Source organism: Carettochelys insculpta, chromosome 3, assembly GCF_033958435.1.
Source record: "Carettochelys insculpta isolate YL-2023 chromosome 3, ASM3395843v1, whole genome shotgun sequence".
Lineage (NCBI taxonomy): Eukaryota > Metazoa > Chordata > Testudines > Carettochelyidae > Carettochelys > Carettochelys insculpta.
Window position 1 is genome coordinate 98913219 of NC_134139.1, and position 17870 is coordinate 98931088.

The 17870-nt window shown below is 43.8% G+C and overlaps 1 protein-coding gene across 5 annotated transcripts in view; it reads right to left on the reverse strand.

Annotated features, from left to right (window-relative positions):
* The window catches only part of UTRN (utrophin), a 560266-nt gene that overhangs the window by 174482 nt on the left and 367914 nt on the right, over window positions 1-17870 (reverse strand). For all 5 annotated transcript variants that reach the window (XM_074990438.1, XM_074990437.1, XM_074990436.1 and 2 more), the window contains one exon: window positions 10578-10734. In XM_074990438.1, the coding sequence (XP_074846539.1) occupies window positions 10578-10734 (157 nt within the window). The remainder of the gene's footprint in view (window positions 1-10577; window positions 10735-17870) is intronic.

The window sequence follows — 17870 nt, forward strand, 5'->3', positions numbered from 1 at the left end:
AATCTAAGATGGACCTCCCGCCTCCTGTCTTTTCCCCGTGAGGAAGTACCTGGAGTAGAACCCTCTCCCTTGCAGTTGCTCCGGCATTCTTTTCACTGCCCCTATGAGCATGAGATGGTCTACCTCCTGCTTGAGCCTCGCCACGTGGGAGGCCTCCTGGAGGTGGGGCCTGGGTGGAGGTCATGGCGGTGGGAGCGACTGGAAGGGGATGGCATACCCCGTGGCTATGATCTCCAGCACCCATTTGTCTGTGGTGATCCTTCGCCACTGGTTATAGAATGGTCGGAGGCGATGGTGGAATAACCGCTTCGGATGACCTTGCGACGGTAGTGATGGCGCAGCCCTGGATCTGTGTGTCAAACTTGTGGCCTTTGGCCCTGCCCCAAGGACGCACGGCTGTGTTGGGAACGACGCCTGGGAGTTCTGTACTGCTGGTGCTGTTGATGTCGCCCTTGCTCGTAACCCCTGTGGTACTGGGGACGCTGTTGCTGAGTCCGCAACATCCAGGGCGATCTGAACTCCCGTCCTCGAGGCCGCATAGCCTTCTCGCATGATGGCCTTGAGCACTGGTTTCTTGCCCTCTGGAAGCGAGTCCATGAGGGAGGCTAACCTAATGTGGTTATCGAAATTATGGTTCGCTAGATGCGCTGCGTAATTTGCCATTCGCAACAGTAGAGTGGAGGAGGAGTAGACCTTCCTGCCCAACAGCTCTAGCTTTTTGGCATGTTTGTCATGCCACATTGCGACTACTCCACCACCAAGGAATTTGGTTGTGGGTGGCTGAACAGGAACTCCGTGCCCTTAGTCGGCACGAAGTTTTGTTTTTTTGTTTTTTTTTGCTCTCTTGTGGACAGGCGGAATAGTCGCAGGAGTCTGCCATATCGTAGTGGCAGACTCCAAAATTGTGTCATTAAGCGGTATTGCTATTTTGGAGGAGTCCGGAGGTCTCAGATTTTTGAGGAGCTTATGGTGTTTCTCTTGCACCTTAGCTGTCTGGATGCCTTGCGTGAAGGCCACCCTCGTAAAACAGCTCTTGGAACTGTTTGAGATTGTCCGGAGGATGGACGTCCCCCGGGGCCGTAGCCTCATCCGGGGAGGAGAGCGAGGAACCACTGGGATACGTCTCTGTGGACCCTTCCGGTTCCTGCTGGTGACGGTACACCCTGTCACTAGAGGTTTGCGAGGGAAAATCTCGGGGTTCCATAACCAGTCCCCCCTGAGATGCTTGAGTCTCTGTCCCCGGTCGCAATTGCCCTCGGGGGTACGAGATCGTTTGTGGGGATCTTTCCCTGGTAGATAGCCGATGGTGTCTATGCCCCGCGTGGTAGGGGCGACCATGGCAGTATAGGCACTGTTCTTGGGAAGGTGACCTAGACCACTCCCTTGGTGCATACCCTCTGCGTCTGGGGGAGGGCTGGAGAGAGCGATTTCGCATAATAGTCCAGCGGTTCAAACCCCAGGAAGGGTGAAGGTGTTCCCAGCCAGGGTGAGGCTGGTTGCAAAAAAATGGAGAAGGGGGCTCCGGGTAGGCTAGGGGGGACCCCTGCCTTCTGGTTGGAGTCTGTAACATAAGCGGAGGGCTGTGAGAAAGCAGCTCCACAGCCCTGTCCGAAGAGGGGCTGCAACGCCTCCTCTTGTGTGCAGCCTTCCCCCTCCCTTGAGGAGGTAACTCCGCCCCCTGACTTACAGGGGATCCCGGCCCTGTGCGCACCGAGCTCGGCACCCTTGAGGGCGGTGCCGCAGGTGCGGTGTGCTCCGGTGCCTGCAGGCTACGTGCCTGCGCGCTCTGCACCGCCGGTTCCCCAGGGGTCGGTGCCGCTGCCTGCGGTGCCGCCGGTACCGGCGCTTGTTTAGCCGCCGCCCTGCCTGCGGTGCGGGTCGGCTGGCTGATTATCGGAGGCTGAGCCGCTTCCACGTGGCTTTCCGTGCCGCCGCCGATCAGCTGTTGCTGCGGCTGGGGGCTGCTCGCTCCTCCCGTCCCGCTCGCTATTGTTGCCGGCAGGGATCGGGCTGGGGAGACTTTCCTCCGTTTTTGGCAGCTTTCCTTTTATGGGCCCCGCAGGGTCCCTCCTGCTGCGGCCGCTCCGGCACGTCTGGCTGGAGGGCCTTATGAAAAAGCAGTTTTAAGCCGCTGCCCTGCCTGCGGTGCGGGGCGGCTGGCTGATCATCGGAGGCTGAGCCGCTTCCACGTGGCTCTCCCTGCTGCCGCCGATCAGCTGTTGCTGCGGCTGGGGGCTGTGCGCTCCTCCCGTCCCGCTCGCTGTTGCTGCCGGCAGGGATCGGGTTGGGGAGACTTTCCTCCGTTTCTGCCTGATGGAGTGAGGGAGGCAGCTTTCCTTTTATGGGCCCCGGAGGGTCCCTCCTGCTGCAGCCGCTCCGGCACGTCTGGCTGGAGGGCCTTATCCAAAGCAGCATTTTAAGCCGCATCTCCCTGTCTCTCCTTAATCGCCTCTGGGCAGGACTCACATTTTTCAAAGCCTGAACAGGACATTGTTGGTGAGTCTTTCAGTTGTTAAGCGGGTACTTAGCACCTTCCCTGTGCTGTTTTCCCCTTCCCACGGCCTGCCCCAGCAGGAGGGCTGATGGCCCGATGCTCCTGGCCTCCGGCGCTTGTTACTGGGACTGGATTGAAGCTGTCCCGCTTGTAGTTTGTTTGTTGCTTTTGTTTTTTGTTTTTTTTTTTTTTTTTGCAAAAATAACAACCGGCTAACTTGCAGTAGCCTAAGTACTTGAAAAACTTTAAAGCAAAGCAGTTAAAGCCATTGAATACGCTACTTGGCCTTAGCCTAGTTCGGATTCCGTCTGCAGCCGACGGCGGTTAAGAGGAACTGGCGGGGACCGGATCGCGCACGTGGCCGGGAGCGCGCGGGGGAGTGGCGTGCACCGGCGCATGCGCGGTCCGGCAGAAACTGCTTGGAAGATCCGATCTGCGGCGCCGGGCGAGCCCGACACCTAATGTGGAGCACCCACGGGGACACTCGAAGAAGAACAAAAGTTATTCTGCATATGGATAGAAAAAAATAGAGAGAACACTGACAGACAGCAAAGGAACTTGTGGTTGCAGATAACATTACCCTGAGATAAGGTGCAAAGGGAGAAGAGAACTGGAGCAAGGACAGAGCCATGAGGAGTTGACAGAAAACTGGAGGTGGGATGAGGCAGACCATCCAAAGAGTTAGGTATTACAGGGGCAGAAGAAAACCAGTCAGGGAAGCCAACAGAGGACAAGACTTCAAGAAGAATATGGATGAATGTATAAAAGATGGCTGAGAGATCAAGGAGGATGAGGATGGAATACTGCTTCTGAACTTTTGTCTAGGAAGAGAGTAGTAGAGAAGTTGGACAGAGCTGTTCCAATGGAGCTCAAGCCATGTAAGCCATTTTGGAGAATGTCAAGGATGGAATTGGAGAAGAGAAATTCCAAATAGCCTGTAGAAGGGCTGATACTTGGACAGGCAAGTGGGATCAAAGTTTGGAGAAGATTTTGAGGTGGGGGATGGGGGAGAGAAAAAAAGAGAAATAAGGAAGGGACTAGAATAGACCCAAAGGAGACCAAGGGATGGGATGGGCTCACTGGAGCTAGTGGAAGGGTTAGAAGATCAGCAGATGGGAAACTTCTGCAGCTGAGATAGGATAAAAAGAGGGCAGGGAAGTAAAGGCAAGCTGAGGGAAGAAGTCATGACATATTTTGTCCTCCTCCTGCTGGAAGATATCTGCAAGATCATTTGTAGAGTAGGATGTGGAAACAGGAGGAGGAGAGGTTTTGAGCACTGAATCAAAGATAGCAAAATGGAAGATGGAATTGCAAACATGGGATTCAATTAAATTGGGGGCAGAGTCTACAGTGATGGAAGAACTAAAGGAAGATGTATTTGTTGTGGAGGAAAGGTAGCCTGATCATAGAATTGCCACTAGAGATACTCAGGAGCTAGAAAAGAGGCGTGCATGTAGCAGATTTTTGGGGCAAGCCAAGGCAAGGATTTGGCATAGCCTTGTTTTCTAGAAGATGAGTGTGTGTGTTGTTGTAGTCAGCAAGGAAGCTAAGGAGATGAGAGACATACTGCTCACATTAGAAGACAGAATGAGGGACCGGGTACCTGATATTCATCCTGTAGTGTTCTAGGACAGGCATGATTTTTTTTTTTTTTATTATTATGCTTTTTCTGCACTGTAGGCTTGTCTTCATTCACACATATTTTTCCCCAAGGTAACATTGGAGTAAAAAGAAGAGAGATCATTCTATTAATGAAGACATTCCAAAACAAGTTTTATTTTGTGTGTTGAAATAGCCGGATACTGGACCCAGAAAAAAGAAATGTTAGATGAATGTCTATGGCAACAGATTAATCTTTAAACAACAATTTTCCTGGTGTCTTTTTATTGCATTAAAAGGATTCTGTCTGTTGAGATGCCTAAGAATGAGGAATGATTATAGCTATTGCTCTCAGCATTGCAAAAGAAGTTATTGTACCCCTCACTGGTAATTGCATGCTTGTTTCTTTTACTGTCCCAGAGGTCTATTATTTTAAGTACTGAACCAATGCCATTTTCCACACTTCTCACAAGAAAACTGAATTTTGTGGGAACAATCAAAGACATTTTCTTTTTCAAGTTAAAAATACGCATCACTGAAACTCTAATTTAAAACTTTATTCTATGTGACACTTATTTGTACTTCGTCCTTTTGGAGAAAGTATTCATGAAGAAAGAAAATAATGAACGCTAAAAGGAAAAACAAACAAAGCATTACAAGTAACAGACAAATCAAGATGTGCTCAATAAAGAGTGGTTGTAAATTTTTTACATTCAATGGGCCCACCACAATATTAGAATAGAATAGGGGCCACTAGATCCTGCCTTTCCTTTTCTCACCAAAATATTCCCTCCCTCATTTTAAACCACACTACAAAAAAAGCCAGATTCTGCACTTGCTTCTGAAATGATGGAATTCTGATCACCAGCCAACATTCAGAAAGACTTTTGACGCTGTAAGAGTCTCTTAAGCCACTCTCAGAATGCTGGAGACTGCTGACTGCTAGCAAGAGGCCACTTTTCCTGCTGATTGATGCATGATTTTTGGAAGGAGCACCCATGCTTGAGAAAGCTACTTAGCATGTGCTGTAGTGGGTAATAGGACTCTTAAAAGTTATTGCTCTGGTGACATCACAGACCAAGGAATCAGGTTGTAATTCTTCCTGCAAATCGAAGAGGTTGTTGCCCTTCTCCATCAGTCTAGTGACCTTCCTGACTCCCCCACTCACCCCACAAGCCTTCTCAAGCCATTTTTTCAGCATCTCCATTAAATGTAGGCGCTCACTGACAATGTTATCTAGGAGCAGCATCTACAGCAGTGTCTTTTGATTTGCTGCATTCTCTAGCCCACATAAGCCTGGCTCTCTCACTTCCCGGGAAACAGCTCCCCACAGTACAAATGCCTGACTGAAGAATAGCAAGTGCTGCACTTCCCCTTAGCTCCCATTTTTTTTTGTTATGCCCTCTTGCCTTGACAATGCTGCCTCTTAGATAGAGCTGGGCAATAAGCTGCCCATGGGCTGGATGCAATTCATTGGAGTTAACCCCAGGTGGACCGCTGGGGCCAACCCTGATGAACTGGGCCTGGTCTGCAGGCCGCTTGTTGCCCATCCCTGTTCTTGGGTCTCTTTGTACAGAAAAGCACCGAAACAGATCTGACCCTCTTAATTCTATATGGTACGTTTGGTGAGATTTGACAAAAGGCAAATACAAAGTAATAGAGTGCTTGTAAAGAACAAGTGAAGAAATTCAAAAAGACAGCTATTCAGGCCTAGGAGAATACTTAAAATGTCTAGTAATGATACATTATAGGCTGCAGCCTGATGGGTCAAGAGAATGCCAATAACATTCAATTCCAGAAGTTTCCCTTTGAGAAAACAGAAATAAAAATACTACAAATTAAGATAGCTCCAAAAGAAATTACACAAGCTGCTAAACATCGTAACTAGTTGCCTGCCAGTCTGAAGGACCTAGAAGTTAGGGTCAGAAGACAATTTTCTGACATATTTTTCCTGATCATTAAGGAAGCTCAACTGGAAATACAGTTTCCCTATGAGAAATTAACAGCAATATTTTTGGTGGGATGAGCTATCATTCTTGATAATCTGGGAATGTCTTAACCAACCAGGGACTCAGGAAAAAAAATCTCATACAACTCTCACCGCATGACCCACTTCCAGAAATTAATATGAAGAAGAAATATACTGTAAGTAGCCTGAAAAAGTTTGGTGTATACAAAAGAATAAGAAAAATTTGCAGAATAACTTACAAGCAAGTGGTTTTAATGAAACACTTGCTGGTGCTTTGCCCATTTGGCTAGAACTTGAATAAGGCAGACATAGCATTTTTGTGAATTAAGATGAATGTTTTGTTCAGCAATAGCTAGACCTCTCCTTAGCTACCCAGATAGGTGCTTCTAAAAATCACAAGGGGGTGCCTGATCCTAACTAACTACAAAGTATTTCCCTTCTCACACACTGAAGCTGAAGTGCTCCAGCACAACAAACTAACAAGAACATATATAGCCCAACAGCATTCTCAAAAAGCTAGGAACCACAACGGGATAGTGATGCATTTCCCCTCTCCAATACATAGGAACACTACCTTCTACTCTGCTCACCTCCAAATCACAGCATTCCTATATCAATTTTTATCCCATATAAGCACATCCCTGATGTCAAAACAAAACAAAAAAATCCTAAAATTTTGTGCCCATCTTCCTACTGAACAACACAATTTTTTCCACTGGCAGGGACTCTCCTCCTCTCTTTTTCCTCCAACTTTCGGTGTCTACTTTCTCTTCAAGTTATTTTACCCACAAGCCTCTTCTTCCATTCACTGCTCCCTCCCCATTTTTTCCACATCCTGGTCACTGTTGCTCCCAACTTCGCTACCCCTTCTCTGCCACCCTCTTTTTATTCTCTGTTGGGAGAAAGACTTGACAGCAGTGTTAGCAGGGGGGAGAATGCTGAGATAAGACCTACCCTACCCCCATGCTGGGACTTACACTGATGTATTTTAGCTAAAAATATCCTGTTGCCGGCTCTAACTCTACCATAGCTACACTGCTTGATAGCATTGGCAGGAGGTGCCAGGGATTTTTATTACCTTTATGTCATCAAGACCAGGAGCAATAAAAAACAAACAAAACCCAGCTTTCCTTCTGGCTCCACCAACTGCTAACAGTCGTGTAGCTACACTGATGCCTCAGCAACTGTGGAAAATTTCCAGGCAAATTTCTGTAAAAACAGCCTTTAAAAACAAAGCCCAGGAAAAGCAAACAGTCTCCTAGGCAGTGTCCCCTGCTGGCCGGGTGATTGGCAAACAGTCACCAATAGCTGTCACTCACTAGCTTCCTAAAATGAGATGCTACAGTAGATTAGGAAGTAGTAGAGGTCTCCAGGGAAGGTGAATGAGATCAAATCTTTTCAGCACCAATACCTCTGCTTCTCCCCGGCAGCAGAAATGGCTCATTCCTGACGTCTTTCCCTTCCTAGACTCATGGGTCCCCAAGCCAAGTGGGAGCAATGGGGCTCAGAATTACACCATGGCTACAAAGTTATCTTAATTGAACCCACTTGGTATTTACACAGAACTTTTCCTCTTCAAAGCTCTATGCACACATTATCTAGCTGCTCCACCTGTCTGTCTTATGAGACTGATCAGTATTAACCTTCTTTTGGGGGAAAAGTGATGCAGAAAAGTAGATTAATTTTGTCCCAGGCCACAGATGGAGCTTACATTATGCACTAGGTGCATCTTCTGATGCGATCACTGCAATTTATCAAAATTTTTATATGGAACAGCTATTGCCATATCACTCTTCGACATCCTAAAATGAACTTTTATGAGGAAGAATGGGAAAGAGCCAAGGGAGTGAAGGAGACATCAGACTTGAAACAGATTGGCATTAATGAGAAATATGAAGCAGTAAAATAGGGATTAACAAGGAAGTTTTCTTCACTCTGACGTTTTTTCTGGCTCACCAAACAACTCCCTAAGGCTATGCCTAGACTAGAGGGATTTGTCAGCAAAAGGTTTTTGTCAGAAGATATCTTCCGACAAAACTTCTTTCTACAGATCGCGGCTAGCCCACAGGGCAGATTGAAAGAGTGATCCACTTTGTTGACAGAAAGCAGTTGGATTGCCTGGATGCTCTATCAGCAAAACAGCCAACTAGAAGCCTAGCAGACAGCCTTGCACGGTGTTCCAAAAGCCCCTTCTGTCGACAGAAGGCCCTCTGGAATGCCCAGACTGGCTTTTGGTTGACAGATCTCTGTCAACAGAGGCGTTCTTCCTTGCGGCGAGCTGGGTACACCTATCAACAAAAGTGTTGCCCTTATGAAGCTGGATGCTCTGCAGGTTTTGTTGACAAAAATGGCCATTTTGCTGACAAAATCCTGTAGTCTAGAAATAGCCGAAAAGGAAAGTTAAGTTACAGCTGAGTTTTCAAAAGTACGGGATATTGAACGTAATCTCTCCTCTAGGTATATTTTATACTTCTCAATTTTATTTACTTCGAGTTCCTCTCAAATTATTAATATACTTTTCATTATTTGAAGCGGTTTTGGGAACCTTAACCTGGAGCTCTTCTGAAAAACAAGGAAAACAAACATCTGGACACTGTTGGAAAACATTAACACACTTGTAAAAGGTTCCTGTTTAGGTAATGAGGTCTTGATTTTGTAGCCCTTGCTCCTGGGAGAAATACCAGTATGTATTCTCTTTGAGCGTAAAATGTCTTCAGAAAAATTAACATGATCACTTCTCTCAAATCAAAAGCCAAATTTGTAAGCAGTTTGTAATCTATTTTTTCTTCCCATCCTAACACCTCAGTACCATTCAAATGAGTCCAACAAACAAATTTAAAATTATATATTAATTTCTGTGTATGTGTGCTTTTTAGAGTTGATCAAAAGGCTCTCTCTTCATTCCACATCCCAAGTAGGCATAATGCAAATATGTGGGAGGAAGAGAATCAGCAGCAGATCTTTTTACAGTTTTCATAGAGACATAGCCACTCCTCCATTTGATGTAGCACTGATAAACTACATAGCCAGTTAAGTAATACACAGTGCCTACTAACTATCAGAATTTAAGTGTTGCCATAGAGGATCACTGGGTGCATCTCATCTAGATTACTCTCTCTAGCAATAACCAATCTGCAATACTGCAGAAAAAGCCACATCCAAAAAATACATATTTGGGTAGGTGCAATGACATACATGTCGGATGACAAGAGAGGACAGTAGTATGTAAAAGAACTTTTCATCATAGCTAAGGTAAATGTTAGAAAATCGTGGTTCAACCTACAACTCAAAAATATTTATTTATGCATACACATATCATGCACAAGAAGTCTCTTAATTTTATTTGGTTGGATTGTAAGGTAAAATTGCTCAGAACCAAACATAAAACCAGACATGGCTGTTGGGCAACATTTTTCAACTGACAGGGACAAATTCTGCATTTATGTCTCTGACTGGGACTTGTATTAAACCCAAAGAGCAGTATATTAGAGAGTTTTGGGGCACAGTGGCTGGGTCCACAGAGACCGTAAGTGTGCTCGCTGGAGCACTGCAGGTTTTCACCGAACCTTGTTACATCTGGGAGATGCCCTCAGAAGCTGCAAATCTGCATTTAAAAACAAGATTTAGCCACCCCTACCTCATGGAATTTTGTCATAATTTTAAATGATTATTTAAATTTTGGAACAAACAATCTGTAAATATGCCACAAAACCCACAGGTTCTCTATACAGATGTGGTTGGTTTGCTCCATAGTCTAAACCTAACGTCACACTCTCCCATACTGTGAGAGTTGTTCCTTAAGCTGAGGAAATAGAATATGGAGTCTTGGTCTTTTCCCCTTCATATTGCTACTATCTCACTAAAAGCTGCGATGAATCAATTTCTTTGTTCCTTAGTTTTCCTGTCTTTAGGTATAACACCCATTTTTGTACATCTGAAATCTTTAAATGCCACATTAAATGTGTTTCTGTCTAGTACTAGCAGTAAATAAGCTTCTGGGCTGAAGACCTGTTAACACCTAATTCACTGAGCAAAACAGCTAGAAGATTTAGATGATAAAACGTGAGGCCTAACTAGTTTATTTTTAGTACTTACAAGAATTTTTTAATCTTCTTCAGAAACAAAACTATGCACTAAACAGAAAAATACAATACCAGTCATTATGATAATTCTACTAAATATAGACCCAACATTGCTTTTATTTTTTGCCCAGCTCTTATTCTTATACGCACTTGATAAGTTCTGCTCACACAAAGACTTACCTGTTAGATGGCGAAGAACACCAAGAAATGGACCACATTTTTCTTTAGTGAAATATATGTACAAAAACATATAAATTAGAAACCATTCTGTTGTAATTTTAAATGGTGTTTCTAAATTACTCTGACCTCGTAGGAAAATGTGACCATGATTTGAAAAGGAACATTTCTCAAAGATGTGTCATGAGGGGAAATTCATGGGTATTTCTCCTGATTCCTTTATTTTACTATCTGCTAAATGCAGGAGTCAACTCACTTTACAATGGTCATATTGTTGCTGTAGAGTTGGTACGTCCCCTCCAACGGGCATCTGCTTTTTCAGCTCTTCATCTTTCCTATTCAGCCATTTGATTAGCTCTTCCAGGGATGTCAGCAGTCTATTCCATTTTTCTGCACTTGCCTCCAAGTGAGCTCTGAGAAAAGATAAAACAGGATCCTATTCAGAGGACTGCCCTGAATCCAAAATCTAGCACATTTTATTTGAAGAAATTTGTCCCTTTCAGAACAGGATCATATCAGTAACCCGTAAATGCAAATGAAAAGCTCATATGTCCATTAAAAGTCACCACTTTCCATCATTTTGCACTGCAAAAGCACATTAGTCCAAGATACAAGAGAACGTGGATGAATGTCTGTCTGATGTGTGAACTTGTCTCAAACAATGCAGTCTGTATATCTGACAGGGAAGAAAGAACCCTCCCATCCACCACCAACTCTCTAATGAATCAGACCTTGTAATGCACAAATTACGCACATCTAATCTTTGCACCTCAACATATAATTTTTCCGACCTCCTGAGACAAACTTCAATCATTGATGTCTACAGCTGAAAGGAAAAATGCACACCAGCAGTCATCAGAACCAAGATATTAATTCTAAACAGTTGATAACTTGGTGATGGTACAGATTATTTACCACTTCAACACGAGTCAGTGACAAGTTACTGCAGCATTTCACAGTTACGCAATTAAAACATGACTTCACTGTAATTTCTCTTGACAATGGTAGACAAATTCTTATTTCCTTAATTTTCCTCTGCTCCATTCCAATCCAACCTGACATGGGATCTTCAACCAAACCTAACACTTAACAGGCAACTGTGCAATCTCATGCCACTGACTTTCTAACGTACCATCAATATAGCTAGTATTTTCTATGTTCTAATTGGCTACCCTCCATTAAATAGACTATAGTAGTGATGGTCAGCTATTCCACTTCCATTCCAGTCATTCTGTGTTTTTTCAATTAATTTTGAACCCCATATATAATTACTTACACTAGTAAACAATCATTTTACTTGCCATACATCAGCTAGGTTACAGAGCAGCTCAGTTTAATTTGCTGCTGCCACCGAGGTCTCTTCTATTCTGTTATCAACAAACAGTATATTTGGTGTCTGCCCTTTAAAAAAAATACCTATTTCAGTTTTTTAAATCCATGTTAGCAGATACACATATATTAACTGTTTCAATGCTACACTATTTCACTTGCCTACTCCTAAGCTGTCATTTTAAATGGATGTTCCCATGAATGCCCACTACTAACAGCCATTTACCAGGCAGTACTTGGAGATGAATATGAAATGTTCTGGAATATCTACTTCTCGAGGATCATTTTGGTGGGGTTGTGATACTTCAGAGGGGTGTGGTTCCAAGATGTGTGAGAGATATCAGGTGGATGAATGGGGAAGCATTTGTCAGTGGGATTAAGTAGAAGCAAGCTTAATTTGCCAGGGGAACGTCTCCCCCTGAAAAGTGAGCTAGATAAACATAGGAAAAGAAATCAGTTTTCCCTCACCCTAACCCATGAAAGCACTTGAGCAGCTACTTGTTTTTTTGCAAGTGCTTCCATGTTTTCCTACCAGCATGTGATTTTCTAAAGTGGGACTCCTAAGCTTACAGCCTCCCCACCATTTGCCTCTCTTAATGCTGAATTCAAACCAGCTCTCTATTTTGAGACTGAACGTATACCATCTTGCTGTCCTATACTGCCTTGTGAATGAGATAGGCAAGGGAGCACAGAGCATGACTTGGGAATCCACACAGTGCCTTGCTACACAGAATCTTCAAATTCAGAAGGAAAAAAGCCACGGAAAAGGAAAGAGGCACACTCGAACGTATTAAGGCCTGAACCCAGATTTAAGATAAGGAGAGAAAGCAATGGAGGCGTCACACAAAGGGCAGAGACAGCATGCCTTAAGCAAGTTCAGCTGAATTGCAAGACCCTAATTTTCTTGCAAAGGTCTGAGACCCCAGGACTGCTAGACCAGGAAAAATCTAAGGAAATCAGGGCATCCACTAAAACACATGCTCAAACAGTGTTCAACAATACATTTTCTGCATCTGCTGTTTTAAATCTAAGACAGACAATGGCCTCACATCAAGATACTTCACTATGCCTGCTAATTTTGTCTGCATCCATTCAAAACATTTCACCCCAGAGGTTACCACGTTTTACAGCAAAATTAAGAGCTTTGTGTGCACGGTTAGTATTTACATACTTTAACTTAAATCGATGTTTTGGTCATAAGTCCTTCTTAAAAGTAATAAACTCAGGGAACTCCCAGGTTGTCAACCCTCTTGTGTTGTCTTGTCACTCATCAACTACACTTAATGACTACACCGTAGCAGTCTTCCTTACAACGGATGAAAACTGCATTATGTTTTCTACTACATTTGTCAGTGGCCTTTTTTGCTCCTGTTAGGAAAGGAAGCTACGTTTTCAGTTCACTTCTTTGTAAATGAATCCAGAATAGGGGAATAAAAGGGGGCAGCTGTCTTGGGTCCCAGGAAAGTAAAAAGGACCAGAGATCTTAGCAGCATAAACAGCAGGAGCCCTGGGCCCTTTAAAATGCCACTGGAGCTCCAGGTGGTGCTGAAGGGCTCACTGTGGGATGCTAGCCCCCAGCCCTGCCCCCAGGTTCCTCCCCACCCCCACCCCCCCACTTCTGCCCAGACTTCAGCCCTGACCCAGAGGCTGGCTTTTTTTTCCCCCCCAATAAATAAAAGGAATATCTCTAACCCCAATTAATTTACCTGGACTGAAATGAAACATTTATGGAGATTTAAGACAAATAATTACATTTTTTTTCAAAAGGCCCAGCTATCTAAACTGCTCTCCCCTCAAAACAGATGATATTGCCCAAGGTCTTACAATTCTGTTCCACTTATTTAGCAGACTTACCCATTAGCAAAATAAATTAAAAAATTAGAACTTGGGGAGGAAAAAACATATGTCACTAATCAGAAATTCAAAGGACACTTTAACAATTGTTCTCTGTTAGTTTTACATTCCCTGCAATAACATTAATCATGAATGAACTCATTTGGCACTAATGCGAATTTTGTGGTATACAATACTACATTTAAATTTACCATTATTGAGTGCCCACTTGTGTGTCAGTTAATGATATTAGCAGAAAATTACCAACATACGATCTGGAAGTCTGGTGGAACCTAGAGGCTCAGAAATAGCCTGATAAGTAATATAAAAGTACTTTCTACCCAGCAATGAAAATGAAATATCTCGCTAAACACACTGTAAAGAGATATAAAAGAAGTGAACACTAAATATGAATATCAGCGTTTATTTTAACCATATATTCCATCTCTTATTTCAATATACTTCTTATAAAAGCATAATATACAGCTGCCGCAGTTGATTGGACACATGCTCAAATTTACAAAGGAATAAGGAGGGTTTTGATGGAATTCTGCTCAGAGTATGTGCGAAGCAGGAGTGGAAAAAAAATACAGTGTAGGATTTGGGTTTCAGTCACAAGGTTCAGTGAATCCATTTTCGAATCTCATCTGTATTTGCAACACAGGAGCCTGTGGCAATAGAGCTTGAACTAGGAGAAAACAATGAGGGTCTAGAAGGCTTCTTGTGCTTCACGGACTTTTTCCTTTTCTCTTGTGCCTTCACAGGAGAAGAATTTTGTCCCTGTCTGGGGACTTTGTCTCTGTTTTGGTCCCCCTAAAAGTTGCTTCTGTTGGGAACTTAGCCTGCAAAGAGAGCTTTGAGACTCTGTGCCCCTGCTCAATGGAATCATTCACAAGAACTTCCGCAAGAGAGCCATTTAAAGTGGATTCAGTCAAAGAACTTGGGTGGAAGGGATGGAAATCATTTTGGGATTCCTCCCAAAAGCATCCCAGACTGGTGAGGAAGGATGCACCTGCCAAATCCTGAGTACTGAACTGGGCTGATGTCTCTTCTGGAGATATCCATAGAGGATTCTTGACTAGAAAGGAGGAACGCAGAGGCCCCAAAAGTTGACCAGACTTAAAAGACCTTTCACCTGGCAAAGTATGACTCTGCAGACTGAGTGCAACCAGGATAGAACTCCCTTTCTGAGGACCCCGAGAGGTTCTCCTCACATCTGAATCACCTTTTGTCCTTTCAGCTTGCTTAGTTTGCACTACTTTGTCATGCTTGGGGACAAATACATGCAGGAAAAATGTTCAGTGGGTGGGTCTCATTCAGGGAATCACACTTCCTCTCACACGCTTCTTCCTCCCACTCTGCAAAAAATCCTCCTGTCCCCTACATGAAAAGGGAAGGAAGGGAAAAATAAACACCAGTGCCAAAAAGTGTTACTTTAAAAGATAGGCCCCTATTACATAATGCAGGACAATGCTGAGCTGCTACTTTGTGTTGTAGATGGCAAAAAATCCATAGAGAAATTGGAAAAGGTATGGTCAGTTTCAAGGGTATGTCTGTACTATAAATTTAATTTATTAAGATCAACTTTTTAGAATCCAAGTTTACGCAGTTTAAGGTGTATGTCCTCATGCAGTCAATGGAATAAGTCCCCAGTAGTGTGGCTGTCTTTGACTTTAACAGCAGTGCACTGTGGGTAGCCATCCTACAGTTCCTGACACCCACTTGCATTCTGGGTTAGCTTACCAATGCCTGATGGGACAAAAACATTGCAGCAGGTTGTTCTGAGTAACTGATGTCAGCATCCTGTAATACACTCATTTCCTCCCCCTGCTTGAAAACAACGGCAAACAATTTTTGGTGTCCTTTTTCACCTGGTTATCCAAGCAGCTGGACAACGCTCAGCTGCAAACTGCTGTGACAAGCACTGCAAACACCTTGCTCATTATACTGTGATATGCCTGACCCTAGCCAGGAGCCACCGGAGAGAGGAAGAATGTGAGGAGGTCGCAAACACAGGCATTCAGGAACTCGTTGAATGAAGCAATTGGAATACATTGGCAATAGTCGATCCTGCTGACACAGTGCAAGGCTTATGCTGGTCCCAGGGGACAAGCACAGACTACTGACTTGGCGTGAGAAAGTGTCTCACTGTGGAGGATGGAGCCCTTTTCTGAGGATTACAGAGCATCTCTAGGAGAGCTTTGTAGAGATGTGCAAGGAAGATTCCCACTCCACCTCCAAACACATTAGCAAACTTTTCCAGGGGAGATTACAAACATGAACTCACCAGAAGTGCCCTGCCCAACATCAGGATCTTGCAGCAAGGAGTCCTGTGAGGGCACTGGCTCCAAAGTTAGAAAAAGGTCCTGGCTGTCAGTGAGATCAGACCCTCCACTTGCTTGCTGATCATTTTCCTCCTCCTTTTCTTCCTCATCTACAATGTCCTCCTCTCTGTTGCCCATGGCTACCTGAAGAGTCACTTGAGAGGGATCCACGGACAATTCTGGGACCATGGTTGAGTCTGTCCTCTCTATAGAATTCCATGCAGCTGCTCATAAAAGCTGTATGTTTGAGACTCTGACCTGGATCAACCATATGCCTCTGTTGTCTTCTGGTATGCTTGCTGGAAAACCTCTATTTTTAGGCAGCACTGCTGGAGGTCCCTGCTGTACTCTTTTTCCACCATACCCTGTGCAGTTTTGGCAAATACCAGCATTTCTGCTGTGTTTTGGAGTTCCACCGTCACAGATGCCACTACCCACACAGCAATCAGATCCATGTCTCCTGCACGCTCCATGCCAGAGATTATTTGTGGCATGGAGTATTCACAGTTAGGTGAGCTGCTGAGCTCACCACACCGACCAAACAAAAAATGAAATTCGAAAATTCTTGGGGCTTTTCCTGGGTACCTGGGAGTGCAGCAGAGTTGAAAGTGCTGCCCAGAGTGGTCACATTGGGGAAATGGCAAACATCTCCCAGAGTCTAAGAAGGTTAGCTTGCACAGCGCTGCATCTGCAGTATCCCAAAGTTAACCATGTAAGGTCAAACTTAGTGCTACTCTACTTGTTAAAGAGGAATAGAGAAATAGATTTAAACACCTTTAAATTTGGCAAAAAGGGCTTGGTGGTGTAGACACACTGGTTATCAAATTCACCCAATGCAGCTAACTTTGACCTAAGCACACAGCATAGACCAGACCTAAGATTCCTCTGGTGTTAGCAAGAAAACAGAAGCAAAGCAAACCACATATTAGATTGTGGGCAATGTCACAATCACCAGAAAATGCACATTTTCAAGTACCTTCTGGACTGTGTCAAAGCATGATTCTAAATGCTGGCATTCTTTTCAAATTATAGTCCTCTTTACACACAGTGCCAAGTAACAAAACTAACCCACTCCTGTAAACAGGGCTTGAACTGGCCTTGATATATCACTTGAGTCTCATTTAAGCTCAATGTTAAGGGTTTAAGTGGGATATACGTGGTGCACCGAGTCTCACACAGGCCATTTGTACTCACATGGCCTATTCAGCAAGGACTGACACCCAGATACAAAAATGTGCATGACTGGAAATTTTGTTCCTAATCTGGGCACAATACAAAACCAGAAAACAAAACCATAACGAACTCAGACTTTTCAAACATCAATACTAGCCCATTAAATACCATTGGAGATTCTTCACAGATCTACCCTGCGTTTCACTTAGAGCTCATATCTCAATCCAGTCTGACAAATGAAGCAAAGCATTAAAGGTAACAATTAGAAATAGTCTTCACAGTAACAACATTATTACTCTGATTTTCTCGTTTTTTAAATTTTTTGGTATTAGACTACAGGACTATAATTGAAGCATGGTACTGAATGGACAGAACCACTAATATTGTCCTTTCAGTTACAATGGATAAGATAAAAGTTTAATTTGTTTTCATTAATCTGTTTGTTGGCAAAACTCTTCCCAGACTGCCTTTTAGTTGCAGTTCATATTCAGAACAACTTGCTGCTCAGCAGCAGAGTGGACATCAATCCTAATCACGTCCATGGCGCTAATATTAATGCTGTCCCATGGACAGCATGTTACATGCATTCACAGAAATTAAAAAAAGGTTTATATTAAAAAAGAAAGTACGTCCACAAATCTTCCTTTTATACTAGCAATCATTGTTTTGTGCACGGCCCTTGCCCAGGAATTAATGACTGACTGGGGTAAATGGTTCAAGGGCAATTTGGCTCATTAATTTCACCCAAATGATCAGTAATCCCTAGGAAAGGCCAAGTAACTCTGCTGTTATTGCTAGAACTCTGCAGCAGTTGTTTCAACTATAACATACAAATGTCTTTTAGTCTGATTTATTTGGTGAGTGAAGCTCATGGAAATTCACATTTGAAG